This window comes from Arachis hypogaea, chromosome 4, assembly GCF_003086295.3.
Source record: "Arachis hypogaea cultivar Tifrunner chromosome 4, arahy.Tifrunner.gnm2.J5K5, whole genome shotgun sequence".
In the NCBI taxonomy this organism is placed as follows: domain Eukaryota; kingdom Viridiplantae; phylum Streptophyta; class Magnoliopsida; order Fabales; family Fabaceae; genus Arachis; species Arachis hypogaea.
Window position 1 is genome coordinate 113,920,508 of NC_092039.1, and position 20,810 is coordinate 113,941,317.

The following is a 20,810-nucleotide window of genomic DNA, read 5'->3' on the forward strand; positions in this document are numbered from 1 at the left end:
GAACACAGCTATTAGTCGAATGACTTGTTGCTTGGTGAAACTTACAATAAGGTTTTCCTTTCAAATCTTTCACCGAAAGTAAAGTTCTACCCTTAGGCAAAATTAATTATTTATCTTTAAGCAACACATCAAAAATCTCATCAGATTTCGAAATATTAAAACTATACTTCTTTTCACTTTTTAGTTTTGAATCATTTGAATTTTCATTACTAGAAAGCTTTTTCAGTAAAGAACAAACATATGGAGGGCCTTTCTTAAGTTCGGCTAAATCGACTTCTGTTTCGAAATCAAGTTCCTCCTCTGAGGACTCCATGGTCACATAAGCGACCTTCTCTTTTCGAGTAAAAGGTTTACTCCTCGATCTTTGCTCACTCCTATACTTCTCTTTCTCTTTTTTCATGAGTTCGACTTGACGAAACTTTTCAGCCAAATGGGCTAAATCAGGGATATGCACATTAAGCAGCTTTCTGCGCATATAAAACCCTAGCCACATGGTTGCTATTTTCACTATCTCACTCTCACGTAATGATACATAGCATCTACTTCTAGCATTTTTGAAACGTATTAGATAATCATCAATGGTTTCACCGTCTTCACGTTTCAAAGCCACTAGATCAGTAACTGCCACATTCATTTTCCGTCGATAAAACTGAGCGTGAAAAGCGGTTTCCAACTGATTCCATGTTATTATCTAATTTGGTCTAAGATTTGAACATCAAGTAAATGCATTCTTCGTTAATGAAGAAGGAAAAAACTTCATTTTCAAATTTTCATCATTGGCTAAGTTCCCAATCTCGATTAAATATCGAGCAATATGTTCAGTGGTTGATTTTCCAACTTCTCCAGCAAACTTTGTGACTATCTTTGGATTTTTTACCCCTCTTGGCACTTCGGCCATTTGAACAACTTGAGAAAAGCAGACACAAAGTGTGGCCGGTTCATAAACATTCAGGCCAACTCGATTAAGTACTTCCTCCATAATTCTAGTGACTTGATAACGTTCTTCACCATGATTAGCACGTAATATGGCTAGTATGTCATCAGCATTTTGACTTTGGGAAACTACATAAGGATTTTCTTGATTAAGAACATTATTTTCATTTTGAAAAATATTTTCGAGTCCTTCATTATTTTTCCTAGCATTATGCCCTTCACCTTCCTCATAATCTATGATTCGAGCAATACGTTCGACTTGTCTAACAAGGCGTTCGAATTTTGATTCGTGATTAGCCATCGTAGAGGTAAGAATTGTGGTTATTTGTTGAGTCAATAAATTGACTAAGTCATGATGACTTTCCTCTACTTGTTGTCGATATATTGCCATCGAATTAGCAGCATTCGAAGTAGAACCTACATTATAGTCTCGAAAATACTCAAAATATTGTTATGGGTTTTGATTATTATTCACTCCACTTGTACTCCCAAAACAAATAGGTGGAACAAAAGGAAAAAAAAAAGAATATGATAAATTATGTCATGGGAGAGAAACGTATGGTCGAGCAAAAGAGAGAAACGATAATTCTCCTATGTCCAGCCAGCCACCAAATAAACATTTGTTATTCGAAAGTATTTTTTGTATATTAAAATTAATTATTAGAACTAATGATATGTTGTATATTTGTATATAAATATATGTATTATTTAATTTAATTTTAATATATATTTTATATTTATAATTAATTTTGGTATATATTTATAGTTGTTATTTATTTATTTATTTTTTCAGTATATATGACGTTAGTGCCTTAGTTGGATTCGTGACTTAATGTCATAATCATCTAAATGTTCACTATACATATTGACGCAGTCAATAATGAGTTAATGACAAGAAGTTTTTTGTTTTGTTTTTTTGTTTTTTTTGTTTTCCTTGTTCGAAGTCAATGTCAACATTAATAATTAATCATTTGTATGAAATTAGATATGAAAATTCGTTTCTCAACTCCGTGGTTCTGTCATTTTATGTAGAGCAGTGTTACTGATGACAGCGGAGCATAAGCACTTGAGGGCGGAGGCCTTAGAGTTAGGGTAAAAATTTAAAAATAATAAGGTAAATGGTGAATTGGTATATAAAAATTATCTTTCTATAGCTAAACAATTGATAAAACTAATTATGAATTTACAAGTAAAAAATATTTAGGAGATAATATGAAAATAATCTAAAATAATTTAAAGTTATTTTACATTCACTTCTTTTATTCTATATTTTTTTAATTATTACTAAAATAATTATATAATATTAAAATTAATAAATAGTATATCATTATAAATATTAATATAAATTAAATAAAATAAAATAACTTTAAATTAATTTTTTTAGTATTACCGATCTAGTATATATCATATGACAAAAGCTAAGGAACCACTTAATCATAATCATGATTGGATATGTGATTATGACAATAATAGCCATGAAGTAATTAAATTTAGTTAAATGAAATAATGATATTTTTTTAACTTATCCTATCTTTAATTTTTAAATATATATATATATATATATATATTATTTATTTATTTACACACTAAAATAAACTATTAAAATTTGTCATCAATATATATTTAACTCATTTAATCTATATTTTATATTTTAATATATATTTTATTCGATAACTGATTTTAGTATATTTTATTTTTTTATTGTATACCTAACATATATAGTTGATTTTAATTTTGTATTTTTTATAAATGTTTTAATTAATAAATTTTAATGTGTGATATGTTAGCTAAATTCATATTATTTATATATTATTTTTTGGGAGTTATTCAAATAAAAATGTCAAAAATATTTTTTATGAAAATATTTCGTATAAAAATGTTATTTATTTATGAATTCCGCTAGAGAGCTAATGAAATATCTGTACAATGTGTATAATAAACTGTTTATTTGGTCTAATATGAGTTAAAAAATAAACATTAAGAGTAAAATACTACTAATTTATCAAACATAATACACCTATACTATCCAGAATAATCATCTGGATACTAAGGAGAATAAACATCTGATATCCTACTGAATTGAACATCCATAAATCTTATTGTACACATTATACATATACTCCATTAACTCTCTATACTTTCTCTTTATTTATTTGGCCACATTTTTAAATAAAAATAATACTTTTATAACATATCAAAATTTGATCCTATAATTTATCATCTAAAAGTTAAAAAAATTTTACATAAATACAATTATAAAATCTTCATTCAGACTATCTACCTTATTTTTTATAGTAATATGAGGAGGACTTATATATAAGTAGAAAGATAGAGTATGAAGGACTATAAGGAATTTCAATCCGGGCACGTCTCTTCCTCCTTTTCTACCTTTAATTTGATGCAAACTTTCCAATCCATAAAATCTCCCTCACAATCCAAACATCATTTTAATTATTATTCTCTGCATATGGAATCAAGAACAAGCTCTCTCATCCCCATTGAATTAACCATCTTGAACGCAGAGAATCTGATCGTGAAAGGGAAACAATTACGAAGAAACAACAACAACAACAACGACGCTGCTTACGTAGTTGTTCACGCACAGTGTTCTTCCACAAAACACTACCCTTCATGGAACGAGAAGTTCTCAATGGAGGTTGAACCCGCCACCTGCAGGTTCATTAGCATTGAGGTTCGGCGCAAGAAATGGTTGGGTTACAGTTCTGGAAGCGTGGCAATGGCTCACGTTCCGGTGTCTGAGTTATTTGGAGCACAGTTTTTGAGTTATAGGCTTTGGGATAAGAAGGGTGACAGAAACGGGATCATTGATTTCTCGGTGAGGGTGAGACCATCACAGTCTGCTTCTTCTTCTTCTTCATCTTCATCTTATTCATGCTCTTCGATGATGACGATGCAGTTGGAAGCAGCAAAGAGAACGGAACAAGTGCCAATGCGTGAAAATGAAGAGCCTGTAACTGGGGTTCCACTTTTCTGGGGTAATCATCGCTACCCTACAAATATTAGATTGAACAACATATAATCATATAATGTAATTTAATTTAGTTTTTCATGTAACTGGTACTATATTATTAGATATTACGAAGTTAAACCAACTTGGTAAAGTTTGTCCTAATCTGTTTGCTCGTCTCCCCAAACAAATATTAAGAGTTTAAATATCATATTATATGTACATTCACTTATTATCCGCGATAAATTAGTTATTGATCAATTTGTTTTTCGTTAGTTTAGCTTTCGCATCTAGTTCTAGAGGTAAATATTGAATATATTCGAAAAATTCTGACACTGACAAAATGGTATTTAATATTTGTTATTAATAAATCAATTTTGTTACGTTACCAACAATATTTTTGTCAACTTCTACCAACTTTTGTTTATGATTGTATTTAATGGAGGTGTCTTTCTGGATATATCTAATAAAAATGTCTTTTTTATGACAGTGTCTAATAAAAATGTCTTTATAGATGTATTTTCTTGATATGTCTCCTTATACATGTGTTTAAAATATAATAATTAATTATTATTGGTAATAAGTTGGTAGATAATATATTGGTACCCTATATTTTTCCTTAATAAAATGATCTTCAAAAAATTTTAAAATTTGAGAAAAACTCCCAAACATAAAAACATGACGTCACATTATACGAAAAATGCTGATCTGACATTTGAAAGAGCTTCAATGATGGTGGTAGAGAACTCCAATGGTGTTTCTAGCGAGGAGAGGAGCTTGCAGCTGCAACAATGACATTTCTGCACCTCGTCCATTCCTCAGAACCCAACTAAAAATCTAAATGCATTCATAGAATCTCTCCATCTACTCTCTCCCTTCCTTCCACGTTGCAAAAGCTCCAACAACCTCAACAACTAGCAGAGAGCATAGAGGGTCATTGCAGCTTCCTTCTTCTCTCTGTCCTTTTCGTCTCTTACAAGGGCGCGACAGTCCGAGAATGGATTTTTAACAGCGGTGCCAGAGACGATGACAACGAGACGAGTAATGACTCTTTTAGCAACGAATCCAATCTTATTGTAATCGTTGAGGCTAAGATTGAGAAGCAAAGAAAGAGCATGAAGGGAATTGTGGTCGTGGGACTTGACCTAGGAGAGTAACGGCGAAGAGTGAGCAGCACTTGGCGAGTCTAGTGAGTTGGTGAAGTGAATCAAGCTTGTGGGAAGAAGAGGATGCAAAGGAGGTAAGGGAAGAGATTAGGGTTTAGGGTTGGGGGTGTTTAGTTGAGGGATTGAGAATTGGAGATAGAGTGAGAGGGGTAAAGTTGGTTATAATCACAGCTGCAAGCTCTCTCCTCGTCGGAAACGCCAATGGAGTTCTTTGCCGCCATCACTGAAACTCTTCCGATTGTCAGATCAGCATTTTCTGTTCAATGTGACGTCATGTTTTTATGTTTGGGTATTTTTGTCAATTTTTAAAATTTTTTGGGGATCATTTTGTCAATAACAAAAGTCAGATATCATTTTGTTAACAACAGAATCTTTCGGGTACCAATTTTGTATTTGCCTCCTAATTCTATAATGTTTAACAATTTTACTAGATAACAAATTAAGGTACCAGTTAACTATAACTAACTATAACTAACTATAACGTGGACCACAACAAAAGATTCAATAACACACAAAAAAATTCACCTTACTTAAATCTAACTCTATTTTCATTTTTCACTATTACGCATAATAAATTTGAAAAATAACAACAGTACACATTTTAAAACTTTTAAAATTCATTTTAAAACTTTTAAAATTATTTTAAGATTTTTTAATAAAAAGAAACATACGAAATGTAACAAAAGATTCCAAAGTCTAAAAAGAACGAGATATCCATTTTTTTAATTTTTAATAAAAAAACATTCGAAAACTAAAAAAACCATCTAAAATTATTAAAAACTCATTTAAAACCCAAAAAAAAGAAACATTCAAAACACAAAGAAAAAAACATATGAAACTTAAGAAAAAAATATCTAAAATTAGAAAAAAAATCATCTAAAATGATAAAGAAGATCCAAAATTTAAAAAAAAAATTTAAAACTAAAAAAAAAATAATTCAAAAAGAAGAGCTCCATGACGACGACGACATAGGAGGAGCTCCACGGGGAGGGACCGATCGCGCGCGCACAAGGATACGTTGCACGGAGAACTGTGCGTCACAGCAATGAGAAATCAACATAAATAGTGGGGACTCCCGCCAAGCAGAGTTTGATGTCAAAGATCCAAACACCCCACTCTCAGTAATGAGAATTCGAAGCAGGTCGGCTCGGCACAACACACAAAAGAATTTTGGTGGAGGACACAGCATTAGCACGACGAACGATTGTTTTCGACGGACCGACAACATGAGAGAGCGCTACACGCTCACAAAATTATATGTGTTCACGTTCACAGAGAAGGATTCTAATTTTGTAGAACTAATCCTAATTATTCATAATTTTATTTCTCAAAAATTCAAAATTCTATATTTTAAAAAATTGTTTGAATTAGTTAATGGTATAATTGACTCCTTATGCTTTTTTTAATTACCTTTATCCAGCCTATCCTTATTTTATTTAGCTTTATATGATAGAGTTAGGATACTATATACACGGTCAAAGTCGTCCTTTTTTTTTCTTTTCTTTCTTATGAAATTAAACAAAATTTTATCTTAATTAGAATGAAAAATATAATCATTTATATACCTCTTTTTATCAATTTAAATTTTTAAAAAATAGTGTTATAATATGATTCAAAATTTCTATAACCAAAAAATTTAAAATTCAATCTTTGTTAGACCTAAAAAAATTTAACATAAGACAAAAGTATGTAATAATTGCTGTTACAGTGTCTAAAAATATTTACAACCTACTAAAAAGATTAAAAATTAATATTTCAAATATAAAAATAAATAATTATTAAATATTTAAAATTTATTATAAAAATAAATTAAACAAAAATTAAATATCAAATTATAAATATTATAGAATTTATTTAAAATAAATTAAAAAATTATGTAAAAATTTAAATAAATATAAAAAAACTCTTATTAAAAAAAAAGACGTGTTAAAAATATAATTTATTTATATATTTTTTTATTAATTTAAGTTTTCTAAAGAAATTAAATTTAGTGAAAGCTGTTATATATTGCCACAGCAACTAAGCTAGCCACCTCACATATATAGCCTGTTTGAATTAATTATCACTGCAGTGGTAAGAAGCTTCCTTATTATATATAATTGGCTTCGTACGTCGTACCTACTATTTAAATGATTTATGCATATAAAGGATATCATAATTCTTTTTGTTTATATTATTAATGCATCACTATCAAACTCGTAGACTAAGATCTATATTAATCTATAAAAAAAGATTTAGGCGATTTAATTATTTGGTTTCCCTTCCATGAAAAAATAATATTGCAACGCAAGGCTGACATTTCCAATTCATCGTTGATAGGATGAATGATAAAGAAAAGATATATACATATATAACCAAAATTGAGCAATATACTTGCTAATGAAAGCTTTATTTTGTCAAATAAAAAACGGAAGATATATGTAACATTCTTTTTGTAAAGCATGTCTATCTCCTCCTTGAATTAATATATACACTTTTTGACACTTGAACTTTTTATTCAGCCAACGTTTTTTTTCATGTAATTATTTTGGGTTCTTCCAATGGTGGGACAGACAAGAAAGTACATCTAACAAATTGAATTGTGCTCGATTTTTCCACAAGGACAGCACACACAAGGTACATGACGTGAATCTTTATCCGTCAGCTATGTGATGAGCACAAACACCAAAGTGTTCTTAATTAATTCATGTGGTGTGTGGAATAATAATAAATCCATGCAATCATGAATCACAATCCCTACCTAGCTAATACAAACACCTGCCCTAGCTTTCATGGAAGTTTCCACCTTTTGAAATAATTTGGAAAAAAAAATAGGATTCGAAAAGTTGTTAAAATAATCGGATAATATTGACTAATTCCAGGGTAATAATATATAAAGCACGGAGATTTTTTTTATTTGTTATATTAAGGGATAAGTATTGTTTTGGTCCAGGTCAGAATCGAAATCGTTCCTAATGTAATTTTTTATTTAGAATCGTCCTTAATATTTTATTTCGTATTAAAATCGTCCTTTTAATTTTTTTCTAAACAAAAATACCCTCCACTAGCACCTTTATCTCCACTACCACCAGCATCTTTACCTCCACCACTATGAATAACAACATCAATGAAATCAACACAAATTCAACAAATCAAGGAATCAGAAATTCAACAAATCAATAAATCAACACAAATTCAACAACCAAATCAACACACAACAACAATAAAATCAAAAAACAACAAATCAAAATCAGAATTAAAAGTAGAAACAGAAGCAACCACATAAGCAGAAGAAGCAGAAGCAGAAGCTCAAGCAGAAATAAAAAGTAGAGGCCAAAGCAAGGAACAGAAGGCGAAGCAAGAAGCAGAAGTCGAAGCAAGCAACAGAAGCAGGAACGGGAAGGAACAGCGGCGAGCCGACGAGGAGGAACGGCGAGAATGTGGCGGTGCAGAAGCAGAAGCTCTCTCCCTGGCTCGTGACGGCGACAGCGACAGCAGCTTCAAACTTTGCCGGCGCCGTCCCCCATTCCCCTTCCCCCCTTGCCCTTCTCCCTTCCCCTTTTCTCCCCCCTCGCGTTCTTTCCCCTTTTCCCTTCTCCCCTGCCCCCTCGCGTCGTTTTCTCTTTTTAAAATTTTATAACTTTTTTATTAATAGGGTATTCTAATAATAAATAAAAAAATTATTAAAAAAGACAATTTTAATACGAAATAAAACGTTAAGGACGATTTTAAATAAAAAATTACATCAGAGACGGGTTCGATTCTGACCCTCAACGTTAGGGACCAAAATAATACTTATCCTTATATTAACGTGTCAGATACATTTTGAACACAACGCTCATTGATACTCGTCTGACATGTGTCTTCTATGTCTAGCTGTGTTTTAATAAAACAAAAAATTCTTCTCCGGACACAGTTGAACGCATTTAAATACCCTCATGTGTCAGCATATCCAACTTTATTCTTAACATGTATTTTTTAAATGAGTTTAGAAATAGTATATATTATTAATTATTAAAACAAAAAATATTTTAAATATTTTATATAATTAGAAAAAAAGACACTAAAATAATTAAAAAATTAATTTATATTTTAATATCAATAAAATACTAAAATATCATTATAATTTTTCTAAAAAATATTTTATATAACGTGTCTCTATGTCTTATAAAAATTTTAAATTTGTGTATCTATTCGCATATCCTGTATTATATTATATCTTCGTATCTATATCAATATCTGTGCATCATAGATAAATAATTAAGTGGAATGCTTTCTTTGTTTCAAAATATACATGTTACAAAAATAAATTTGATGTAAAATAAATGTCAAATTCTAATATTATTTTCAAGGTTTTAAAAATCGAATTACAAACGGTTTAAAGATGCAATTGAATTATTGAATTAGATGTAATAACATATATATTTGTGTATACAATATATATATTTTTTAAAATTTATTTTTTATTTTATTATTTTAAACCAATTAACTACTAATAAAAATCAAACTAATTTGATAAGTTTACCGATTTTTTTACCCATTTATTGATTACCAAATTTTATCTTAAACCAAATCAATTTAATAACTGAATTTCAATTACCCAATCAAATCGGCTGATTTGGTCTAGCTCTCAAAACCATTTTTAATTGGTTTTGTTCTCTAGTGTGTAGGGTTGCATTGGTCGTATTACTGCTCTCTTGAGCCTGGGTTTGGCTATGTATTGTTGTTTTCGGAGAGCTTTCAGACACTGTCCCAAAAAAAAAAAAAAAAACTAATTCCAAATCAATATCATATTGAAAGAGTTTTAGACATTCTAATAATATCAATGTTCTAGTAGTAGTTTTAACTGTTGATATCAATTTTAAAATTTATTATAATTAAATCAACAGTTAAAATTAATAAAACATTAACATTCTTGGAATAACCGAAAATTTTTCTATCATATTATTTTTTATTATGATCATGTTATTGTTGCCTCTGCAAGCTTCAATGTAGTAGGAAGCTTCATTTTTCTTTTAGCTTTTGACAATAATAAACTTTTCAATAATACCATCCGCCTGTGGTTGTTTGAAGTGCCCACGTATATATATTAGCTAATGGATTTTGATTTTTGCAACCTAACCCTGATGTGATCATTAATTTGAGATTTCATATATTGACAAGTCTTATTACAATTTGATGTGGCTGCTATCACAATCCATTGATCAAATAAATTCAATTAGACTATCACATAATGGTAGAAACATGGGACGAAAGAAAATATATAGTAAAGAAGAAACGTCTATCATATTTTGTTTTTTATTTAAAGGTTTTTTTAGTGTAGAACTTTGTGGAAAAATATAGAGAAACAATAAAACTCTATTGTATATTTTTACTTTTCTCGTTTTTTTTTTCAAATTTTTTATTTTATTAAATAAAATAAATGTAATATTTATCGAAATAAATATTTTTACAAATATTTAGTGAATTAAATTTCTTTACCATATATTGTTTACACTGTAAATGAGATGATTTTAATGTATCTCGTTACTGTAAACGAGATATATATATATATAACAAATGTTCAGTCTATAAAAGGATACGTAACTCTCGGTATTCTTCACACACATTTTATATCCTTCTTTTGTCTCTTATTTCTCTGAAAATCATAGCTAAATGGCCAGTAATAATCCATTCATAGTTGTGCTTCTTTATCCCAATTGTCGCATAAGGAATGGTGACAACAGGGTGACATTCGAGTGTCAGGATCTGATATTGTTTCGCACTCAGCGTGTGGGAGATGTTGTTGGATTTAAAAAGTTTGATATTGAGCAAGTTCGGTGGGACATAAGGGATGGAAATCGGAAGGGTGGCGTATAGGTTGCTGGCACCCATGGGAAATGGAGTTTTTCGGTTTCGACTATTCCGACTTCACGGAGACGAGCATGTGCGACTGATGTTCGACATTCATGGGAGGATCATGTGTGAATAGGAAATGGAGCTGGCCGCCGAGGTGGGTCACGGTGGTAGTGGGTCATCCGTACAGAAAACCTACGTACAAGACAACCGACCTCTCGCACCACCTCCCATTCATGTCGCGATTCCGGAGCCTGAGGTAGAGGAGGGTGAGCAAGAGCCGAACAAGGATTACGTGCCAGAAAGTGCGGACAGTGAATCTTCCGATGGTGGCAATGAGGATGAGTTTGTGAAGGTTCTGGTAGGCTTAGAGAATGGGGGGTTGAATCTATGCCTTCCCTTTTAGTTGCTGTTATTACCCTTTTAAAATAAACTTTCAATATCAGTTCTGTTTGAACTTAGCAGCGGAAATTTATAAGACAATTTATTTTTGTCTCATGAATATCAGAAAACAGAACTCAGCAGAGAAGAGAAAAGCTAACACCAGCAAGTATCCTGGTTCGGTTGCCTTGTGCTATGCAACCTACATCCAGTCTCCTCCACAACTATGGAAGAATTTCACTATAGTTAACAGTATTACATACACCAATTTCACAGGATTGACCCAATCCTCTCACACTCAAGTTCTAACCTAACTTGACATTGGCTATGCTAATACCTAACTATTCCTCTTAGTGCTAACCCAACTAAGAAAGGGATACCTTACAGGTACAAGATACAAGACATAAACATACCTAAAGAAATCTGAAATTAACTCTAGGCTTTTCTCTCAAGTGTTTCACTCAGCCTTTTTCCACTCATGGCTTTTACTTGAGCTCTCTCACTATGCCTTTTCTCACAAGAAATTACAGAAAGATAAACATAGAAAAGTACATTACAATCTGTAAAACATGAAGGAGATTGACTTCATCAGCAGCCTCTTTGCTATGTGCATAACCAGATTCGCAAACCTCAGCTTGAGTTCTTCAGTGTTGGCCGAATGGTTCTTTGAAAGAAAGCATTATCCAAGTAGAGGAACTCCTTTTTCAAAACTCTCAAACTCTGGTTTTCTCTCCTTGCCTTCTGAATGAACAGCAAGCTTCTTTTATCTCCTTGCATGTTGCTGGGTTCTTCTTCCAAGGTCAACACCTTGAGCCTTGAGCTTCACCAACCCACAGATTCACTTTTTCACCTTAATCCTTAGAGTGGAAACTCTCCTTCTGACTTCCTCTCCTTGACCGAAAGCCATAACACAGCAACCATGGAAAACTCCCAAAGGTCAACTTGATATGAGCCCTTGAAAACCAACTTGGTCCCCAAGTCTCATTTAAGGCCGTAGATACATAGCAGGAAAGAACAGAAATCCTCTTTCCCTTGTATCCCATTTCGGATAGTGCAGAGAGTTGGGAAGAAGAGATGAGACCGAGTTGCATGTATGAGGAAAAGATTTACCTATAACCTAAGCCTGATTTGGTTTGGATTTGTTGAGATGACTTCTGCCATTCAAGCTTAATTTCTCTTTCTTGCTTCTTTGGTGACTATCTTGGTGAAGAAGCTCTCTCTCTTTCTCTTTCTTACTTTTCTGAAGTTGATTTGACTTGGTCAGAGAGAGATGGACGTTGCACTTTGAAAGAGAGAAAACTTCAATCTTACAAGAGAAGCTTTGTGGGATGGATACGGGTTTGGATTTGGTTTCCATTAAACCACCCGTTTGGTCCATTGGATCCTTTGGCTTTGTTTCTTTTGGGCTGTGCTTGTTTATTTACCCATCAGCCTTGCTATATTATTTTTATACCATTTGGGCTGCTTAAAATGAATTTGGCCTGCAACATGACATAAATAATTAGCAACATATACTTACTAATTAAATAACTCTAATTATTTATTTAGCCAAAAATAATGTTTGTCATCACTAATTAATTTAGTTAATTTCTTAACTCAACAATTTGTGCCGGAGACACCTACAGGGCTGTGCCGCGCCATGTGCTGCCTCCACCTCATCCAATTCCGGCGTTATTGGCTGTGCCAAGTCACTATCACAACCTACATCTGGACGCCATGCATGAGAGGAACCCTGTGGAGGACAGCTGTTGAGTCGATTATAACCTGGACGGTAGCGTGGAGTTTCAGGTCGAACACAGGTTCAGAAGCTGAGAGGTGGTGCTTCAAGGTGTGAAGAACTACAATATTCATAGGAGTGTTGAGTATCAGGTGATCGAGTCCGACCGCTTAAAGTACCATGTGCAGTACCGTCAAGTCAACAATGGGTGTCAATGGAGCCTCCGTGGCGCCCTTCGTCAAAATCTCGGATACTGGTAAGTTCAAGTTTAATTGTGATTTTGAGTAGTTTTGTCTTATATGTTATTTCCGATAGAGATGTCGTGTAAGGATAAATTTTTTTCTTTTGTGGTGATTACGGAGGTTCAGAGATTTTGTGGACCACACAGCTGTCTGGCACCCACCGTATCTCAAGACCATCGCCTGCTGTGCTGTCACGGGAGGCCTAGCGCCGAGGAGCTGCTCCACCAACGCCCACGTCTCCGTATGGTACCACCTAGTAAAGTCATGGAGACACCCCCGACGGGGTTACTGTGTACGCGTAGGCCCAGGTGGTACGCCACATCTTGCAGTGTGATAGTGACATCACCCTACGGGAGATGAAACGTGTGCGTTTCTGGACGTTATCGCTCCACCAGTGCCGAAATGAGGGAATTGTCAAAAGTAAAATCTCTCAGCGGCACAGTGTCGCCGAATCCAACCTCAAACAGATACGGGACGATGGCGTCCGGTGAAGGTAAAATATGGCTCACTCGCCGGGGCAATAGGAGGCGAGGCCTCTGAATAATTACAAACAGAAATAAATTTTAAATTATATAAAATCAATATAACTTATAAATTATTTGTTTAACATTTTAAAAAATTATTTTTACTTTTGGTAATATTTATCTCTCAAAAGTCTCAAGAATAATTATTTCTATTGTTACTGGTTTTACAAATTAAACAATATAATACAACAAAATAAAGTCTTAAATGTCTAATAGAATAAAAATATCAAAATTTATTAACGTATTACAGTGTCATTAGGGGTGGAAACAGGCCAGGTCAGGCCAGACTTTACTCTTAACAGGCCAGGCCTGTAATAGAGTATATTGGCCTTAGCCTGGCCTGTAGCCTGGTATAGGCTTTTTAATGAGTACTGAGCATGGCCTGTTGTTAAATCTGGCCTGGCCTGAAGCCTGTCACTAGGCCTGTTTTTTTTTTTAATAATAATTAAATTTAAGATATAATTTAATTTTTAAAATTATAAAATATAAAATAATAAATTTATGAATAATATTGATACAAAATACACATATATAATTAAAGAGACAAATGGCTAAGTGGATAAAGGTATTTTCATAAGATAGAAGACCTAAGTTCAAATCCTTCCAATAGCATTTTTACTAGTATAATAAAACTCTTTATATATATTTGCAGGCTCAGGCTGGCCTGACAGGCCCAACAGGCTATTTCAAAAGTCTAGGCCTGGCCTTTTAAAGAATATAGGCTTTTTTAGTAGCCTGAGCCTGGGCCTATTTCCTATCAGGCCAGGTCAGGTCAGGCCGAACACAGGTCAGGCTGCAGACTCCTGGCAGGCCGCCTGGCCTATTTCCATCCCTAAGTGTCATACACACTATTCTAATGGCATTAAATTTAAAACTACTAACAACATAGCAATAACAGCGTTCCAAATTAATAATATTTATGTCATACCAACCTAACACAAGCGGATAGAGTTCTAATTTAAGCCTACAGACCTAACTCCTAACGCATATACCAACGTTCTAGATCTTCATGCCTACCCTAACAATGGCAACATCATTAAACTTAACAACCATAACGAAACTAATCTCGAAGTCAGCCGCCCCCGCGTAATGTGTCGTCTCGTTCAACCTGTTTATGTCCCCGTCGTTCCCCACTTGGCGCGCCATCACCGTTTGGGTCAAAGGTATAGTCAGAAAGGGTTAAAAGAGGGGAGAAAGATATTGACAAAGTCAAATTGGGGCCCGAAAGTCTGCTGTAAACGACTTCTATATATAGGCGCGAATGACCCATATCTTGTTTACAGTGTAAACGAGATATACACGTGTTACGCTGACATGTCACTGTAAACGAGATATGCACATTGTCATCTCGTTTACACCGTAAACGAGATATGACAGGAGAATTTAATTAGGTAAATTCTTTAAAAATTATTTATTTTGGTAAATATTATATTTATTTTATTTATTAAAATAAAAAACCTTTTTTTTTTTCTTCACAAATTCTAAAAGCAGAAAAATTTTTTGAAAATATAAAAAAATGCAAACCCAAAAAAAAAATCTAGGCCTGATTGGTTTCTGTTCCTTTTATTTTTATTATTTTCCATTGTCAAAATTTTTATTTTTATTATTTCCATTTTTTATTTCCAAAAATTAAAAAAAGAAACTGAAATAAAAAAAAAGTGAAAGAAGTCCTTATAGTTTTTCGGTTTGCTCTACGCTAAAATGAAAAAAAAAAAAAAAGCGTTTTAGGCTGAAAAAAATAATTTCAAAATCGAATAAGACATTGGTTTTTGTTGGCTTGAAGCAGACCTGGTCTTTAGGCGTTATACATGTGTTGATCCAAACCCATATTCACCTTTTCTTTTTGGTAACATATTCACGTTCCCTTCATTGGATTTACCCAGAAAAATCAATGTATATTAATAAACACGTAATATACCACGTGTATTTGTTTCCTTTAAGATCAATTGGAAATGGCTGCATATACATCAGAATGTGATTCTAAAAGCTGCACCGGCTATAAGTTCGGACCATTGTGCCTTAATTTTGGAAACACAACCGAGAATTCGAATTAAAAAAGATTTCAGGTTTGAGGCTTTTTGGACAGAGCACGAGGAGTGTAAAGAAGTAATTAGGAGGAGCTGGCAGCAAGACGATGGGAACAGAAACTGTTGGAACCAGTTCACTAGAAAGAGAAGCAGATGTAAAAGGGAGCTATTGGAGTGGAGCAGAAGAAAATTCAAGAGAGCAGATAAAGAAATAGAAAGAAAGAAAAGTGAGCTACAACAAATACAAAAGGGAGATATGAAGGAGGGAGATCAAAAAAGGGAAAGAGAGCTGAAGAACCAAATATCAAATCTTTGGAAACAAGAAGAAAAATATTGGGGGCAAAGATCAAGGTTGAAATGGATAAAATGGGGCGACAAAAACACAGCATTTTTTCATGCAACAACCATACAGAGAAGAATGAAGAACAGAATTGATAAATTGAAAGATGAGGCAGGGCACTGGATACAAAGAGAAGAAGACATTATGAGATTAGTAGAAACACATTTTAACAAGTTGTTTACTTCTGAAGGGGTTAGGAAGCTGGAAGAATGCATAAGTGATATTCCAATCAGAGTAACTAGAGAGATGAATGATGAGCTTATGGCAAAGATCAATGACGAGGAAATTGAGGAAGCTGTCTTTAGCATGGGAAGCTTAAAAGCTCCGGGGCCTGATGGTTTTAATGGACTGTTCTTCCAACAGCATTGGGATATTCTGAAAAAAGAAGTATGTGGTGTGGTGAGACAGATTTTTGAAGATGGCAGCTTACCAGGGGACTTAGGAGAAACAACAGTAGTTTTGATTCCCAAAGTGACTCAACCGGAAAGCCTGAATCAACTCAGACCTATCAGCTGTTGCAATTTCATATATAAAATTCTGACTAGGGTCTTGGTTGGAAGGTTAAGGAAAGTGCTAGATGTCATCATATCTCCGGTTCAGAGTGCTTTTACAAAAGGAAGACTTATACAAGATAATATAATAGTGGTTCAGGAAGTGTTTCATAAGCTAAATAGGAGAGGAAATTACGGAAGCAATGACTTAGCCATTAAGTTGGATATGAACAAGGCATATGATAGACTGGAATGGAATTTTATGCAAAAAGTAATGGAAAAGTTTGGTTTTAGTCAAGAATGGGTGAAGTTGATAATGAGCTGCGTCAGGAGTGCTACTTATAGATTTAAAATTAATGGAAAATTGACTACCAAGATCTACCCTCAAAGAGGTCTCAGACAGGGAGATCCTCTATCACCCTATCTTTTTATTTTGGCAGCGGAAAGTTTTACTGTTCTTATGGAAAAGGCGTTAAGGGATAACCTTATTTCAGGAATAAGGTTAGCTCCAACTGCGCCGGTTATAACTCATCTACTCTTCGCTGATGATTGTATTATTTTTGCAGGCGCTCAAGAAGAAGAGATATATCAACTAATCCAAATCGTTAACAAATATACGGAGCATTCAGGACAAAGAATTAATACAGAGAAATCCGGACTGATTTTTGGAAGTCAGGTTTCTATCCAAAAGAGGGTGAACATTGAAGAGATCACAGGTATGGAGTCATGGGAAGATCTGGGAAGGTACCTTGGGCTACCAGCAAGATGGGGAAGATCCAAGAACAAGGCGCTGGAGTGGATACATGAGAAGATTCAAAACAAAATGCAAGGTTGGAAAGAGAAACTTTTAAACCAAGCGGGAAAGGAGGTTTTGATAAAGGCAGTTATACAGGCAATTCCAGACTACGCAATGAACGTGATAAAGTTCCCAAAATCGTTTTGTAGGAAAATTGAATCAGCAATCGCAAGATTTTGGTGGACAAACAACGGAAAGGAAAGAAGTATTCATTGGAAGAGCTGGACAAATATGACCAAAAGTAAAGTGAATGGAGGCTTGGGGTTCAAGGATTTAGAATGTCAGAACATAGCACATTTGGCTAAGCAAGCTTGGAGACTCCTGAAGGAGGAAGACACTATATGGGCTCAGATTCTAAAGGCTATCTATTACCCTAATTGCAATCTGTGGGAAGCAGAGAGAGGAGGAAATGCTTCATGGATATGGAAGAGCATATTGGAGGGGAGAGATTTTCTTAGAAGGAAGGGAAGATGGAGTGTAGGAAGTGGAGCAGGCATAGACATTTGGGAAGATAATTGGGTGGTGGGAATAGACAAGCTGAGGAGAGGTGAAGGAAATCGATACAGAAGAGTGAGTGAATTGGTAAAAGATGGCGAAGGCTGGGACTTAAATAAGATTCATGACTGTTTTCAGGGTAATGAGGCTGAATTGATAACCAGAACGCCCATTAGTTTGATTAATAAAAATGATTACTATGTGTGGCCGTATAGAAATGACGGACAGTATTCAGTCAGAACTGGATACCATGCTGCAAAGGAGGAGAAAGACCTAAAGGAGGAGACAAAACTTAATAAAGCATCTACAAGTCAGAACCTGAGGGAGGTATGGAAGACTATTTGGAAATTACCAGTGCCAGGAAAAGTTAAAATGTTCCTTTGGAAAGCAGTGCACGGAATTCTGCCAGTGAATATGAACTTATATCAGCGCAAAAGTGCAGTTTCACCCACGTGTAGCATATGCCAGGAAGGAGAAGAGACAATAGAACATGCTTTACTGTTGTGCCCGTGGACAAGAGCCGTGTGGTTTGGATCTAGCCTACAAATGGTGCCTACGAGCTATAATGTGGGATCTTTTGAAAAATGGATGATGACCACTATTAACAAAATCATGAGGGAGGCAGGAAAGGAAAAGGACAATATTTTGTGTACGTTGGGATTTGTTTGTTGGTGCATTTGGAAAGAAAGAAATCAGCACATTTTTCAGCAAACAAAAATCAATCCACAAAGGGCAATAATTTATTCACAGCATCTTGTAGCAGAATATCACAACACAACAAAGGTACTCAACAGAGACAACAAACATAGAGAAGGCAGGAAGGGAGAGAGAACGAGAATCACCTGGAGGCCTCCACCACATAACAGGACGAAAGTTAACACAGATGCAGCTTTCGACAGGGAAACAGGCATGGCAGCATTAGCAGTGGTGGCAAGAGACTGGCAAGGCAAAATGATCACTGGAACAACATCAACATTCAAGACAACATCAGCACTAACAGCAGAAGCTCAAGCATACAGAGAGGCTTTAATTCTAATTAAAAATTTACAGATAAGAAACTGTATAATTGAAACAGATTGCCTACCTTTGGTTCAAGCAATTAAGGCAAGAACGCCCTTAGCTGAGGCAGACGCAATCATCAGGGATATCCTCCAACTGCTGGAAGAGGCTCCGGATGTGGGAGCTACTTGGACTCCACGAGAAGGTAATTGTTTAGCTCACCAACTGGCAGCGATGGCAGCGGGGAATCAGCTTCAGAGGCAGTGGTCAGTTTTTCCGCCTGAACAAGTAAGGAATACCATCAGACGAGAAGCAGGATTCGCAATCCTTCACCATAATCAATACAAGCGATTGCAGGACCACCAGGTTTCATTTTCAACCAGCTTTCAAGGGAGACAAAGGGAAGAGGGGTTACCTGGGAGGGTAGAGGCGGAATCCGGTGACGGGAGCGAAGCTGGAGGGGAAGGGCGTCAGCAACCCATGAACTCGAATCGGCCGTTTAGTGGAAGAAGCAGCATCAAAAGCATCATAGGGAGAAAGGCTAGCAGAGACGAGGCAGACAAACAAACGAATCCACAAGAGATTGCTCAGCAGAGGAGAAGATGCGGCTGCGTCTTGACCGTGAGACCAGGAAGCTCAACACAGACCCAATTGCACACTCGCGAGTGGCATAGAAGCAGACCTGCGACGTTGGAGATCTGTGGCAAATCTGTAGCGGAGGTGCGGCGAACCCAAGCGGAAGACATCTTGGAGGACGATCAGCCTGCACAACGCCCCCATGCATAAAGAGTTCGAGCTTCTAGCGAAGGGGGTTGACTTGGGTGAACCACAAGGTTTGCGAGCATGGAAGCGGAGAGGAGAATCGATGGGAGTTGGGTCGATGGGGTGGGTCTTAGGCTAGGTCGGGTTCCGGGTGTAGGGTCGGGTCAGATTCACTGGCCCAGATCCAAGACCAAAAAAAAAAACACGTAATATAAATAAAATAATTAAATTATTTATTAAAAAAAATTCTAGTTTCAGTTTTTTTTTTTGTTGCCCACGGTATCCCCCAACCCGACAGGTTAAAAATTAATCCGTCGCAGATCTGAGCTCCATTTAAAGGTCTGCCGCTGACCAATGAGTTGCTGCATGCACAAGGCGAGATTTGAACCCCCGACACTTGCTTAAGCAGACGAGTGAGTTGACCACTCGACTAACCCAAGTTGGTTTTCTAGTTTCATTTTTATTTGTTCTATTAAACCAATTGGGTCCAAGACAAAAAACAAATGGGTCCAAGACCAAAAAAGAATCCAATTGAGTCCAATCCATCGATCGCAGTCCAAAAACAACTGTGACCACCTATATATTAAATCTACAATCTACGACCAAAAAAATATCTATAATTTTATTTTGTATTTTAATAATATTATTTATATACTAAATACTCTTAATATTAGTATAATATTTAAATATTTTTTAATTAATAAAACAAAAAAATACATGCTAATTGTTAAGAAAATACTGATATTAAAAAATATAGACATAGTGAATTGTTTTTTCTTTTTTATGTTTGTAATTTGTAATGAATATTCAAACACTAAAATAACACAATAAAATATATATATATATATATATATATATATATATATATATATATATATATATATATATATGGGTACAATTATATTTTCATATAGTGGCAGATCTAAGGGGGGCCTAAGGTGGCCATGGTCCCTCCAAAATTAAAAAAAAAAAATAGTAAATAGTAAGAATTAATAATATTAAATTTATTTTTATATATAATATTAAAAAAAATATAAGTTACAAAATTTTATAAATTAAAATAATTTAAAACTGCATTATGTATTAGATATTTGAATTATTGTTGCTCTTATTAACAAATAGCCTATTTTAATAATTAATAAAAATAGTTCTATT

General features: G+C 34.4%; 2 protein-coding genes across 2 annotated transcripts; both read left to right on the plus strand.

Moving 5' to 3' along the window:
- Positions 1–3,297: 3,297 nt before the first annotated feature.
- On the plus strand, positions 3,298–4,144 carry LOC112795227 (BON1-associated protein 2). The gene is made up of 2 exons (XM_072234694.1): positions 3,298–3,769; positions 3,851–4,144. The coding sequence occupies exons 1-2, from the start codon at positions 3,332–3,334 to the stop codon at positions 3,971–3,973; spliced, it is 561 nt and encodes a 186-aa protein (XP_072090795.1). The 5' UTR covers positions 3,298–3,331; the 3' UTR covers positions 3,974–4,144.
- Positions 4,145–10,701: 6,557 nt separating this feature from the next.
- LOC112795228 (uncharacterized) lies at positions 10,702–19,679 on the plus strand. The gene is made up of 7 exons (XM_025837169.1): positions 10,702–10,899; positions 11,018–11,242; positions 13,132–13,235; positions 13,342–13,467; positions 13,617–13,714; positions 14,398–14,516; positions 15,717–19,679. The coding sequence occupies exons 1-7, from the start codon at positions 10,702–10,704 to the stop codon at positions 19,677–19,679; spliced, it is 4,833 nt and encodes a 1,610-aa protein (XP_025692954.1).
- Positions 19,680–20,810: the final 1,131 nt, after the last annotated feature.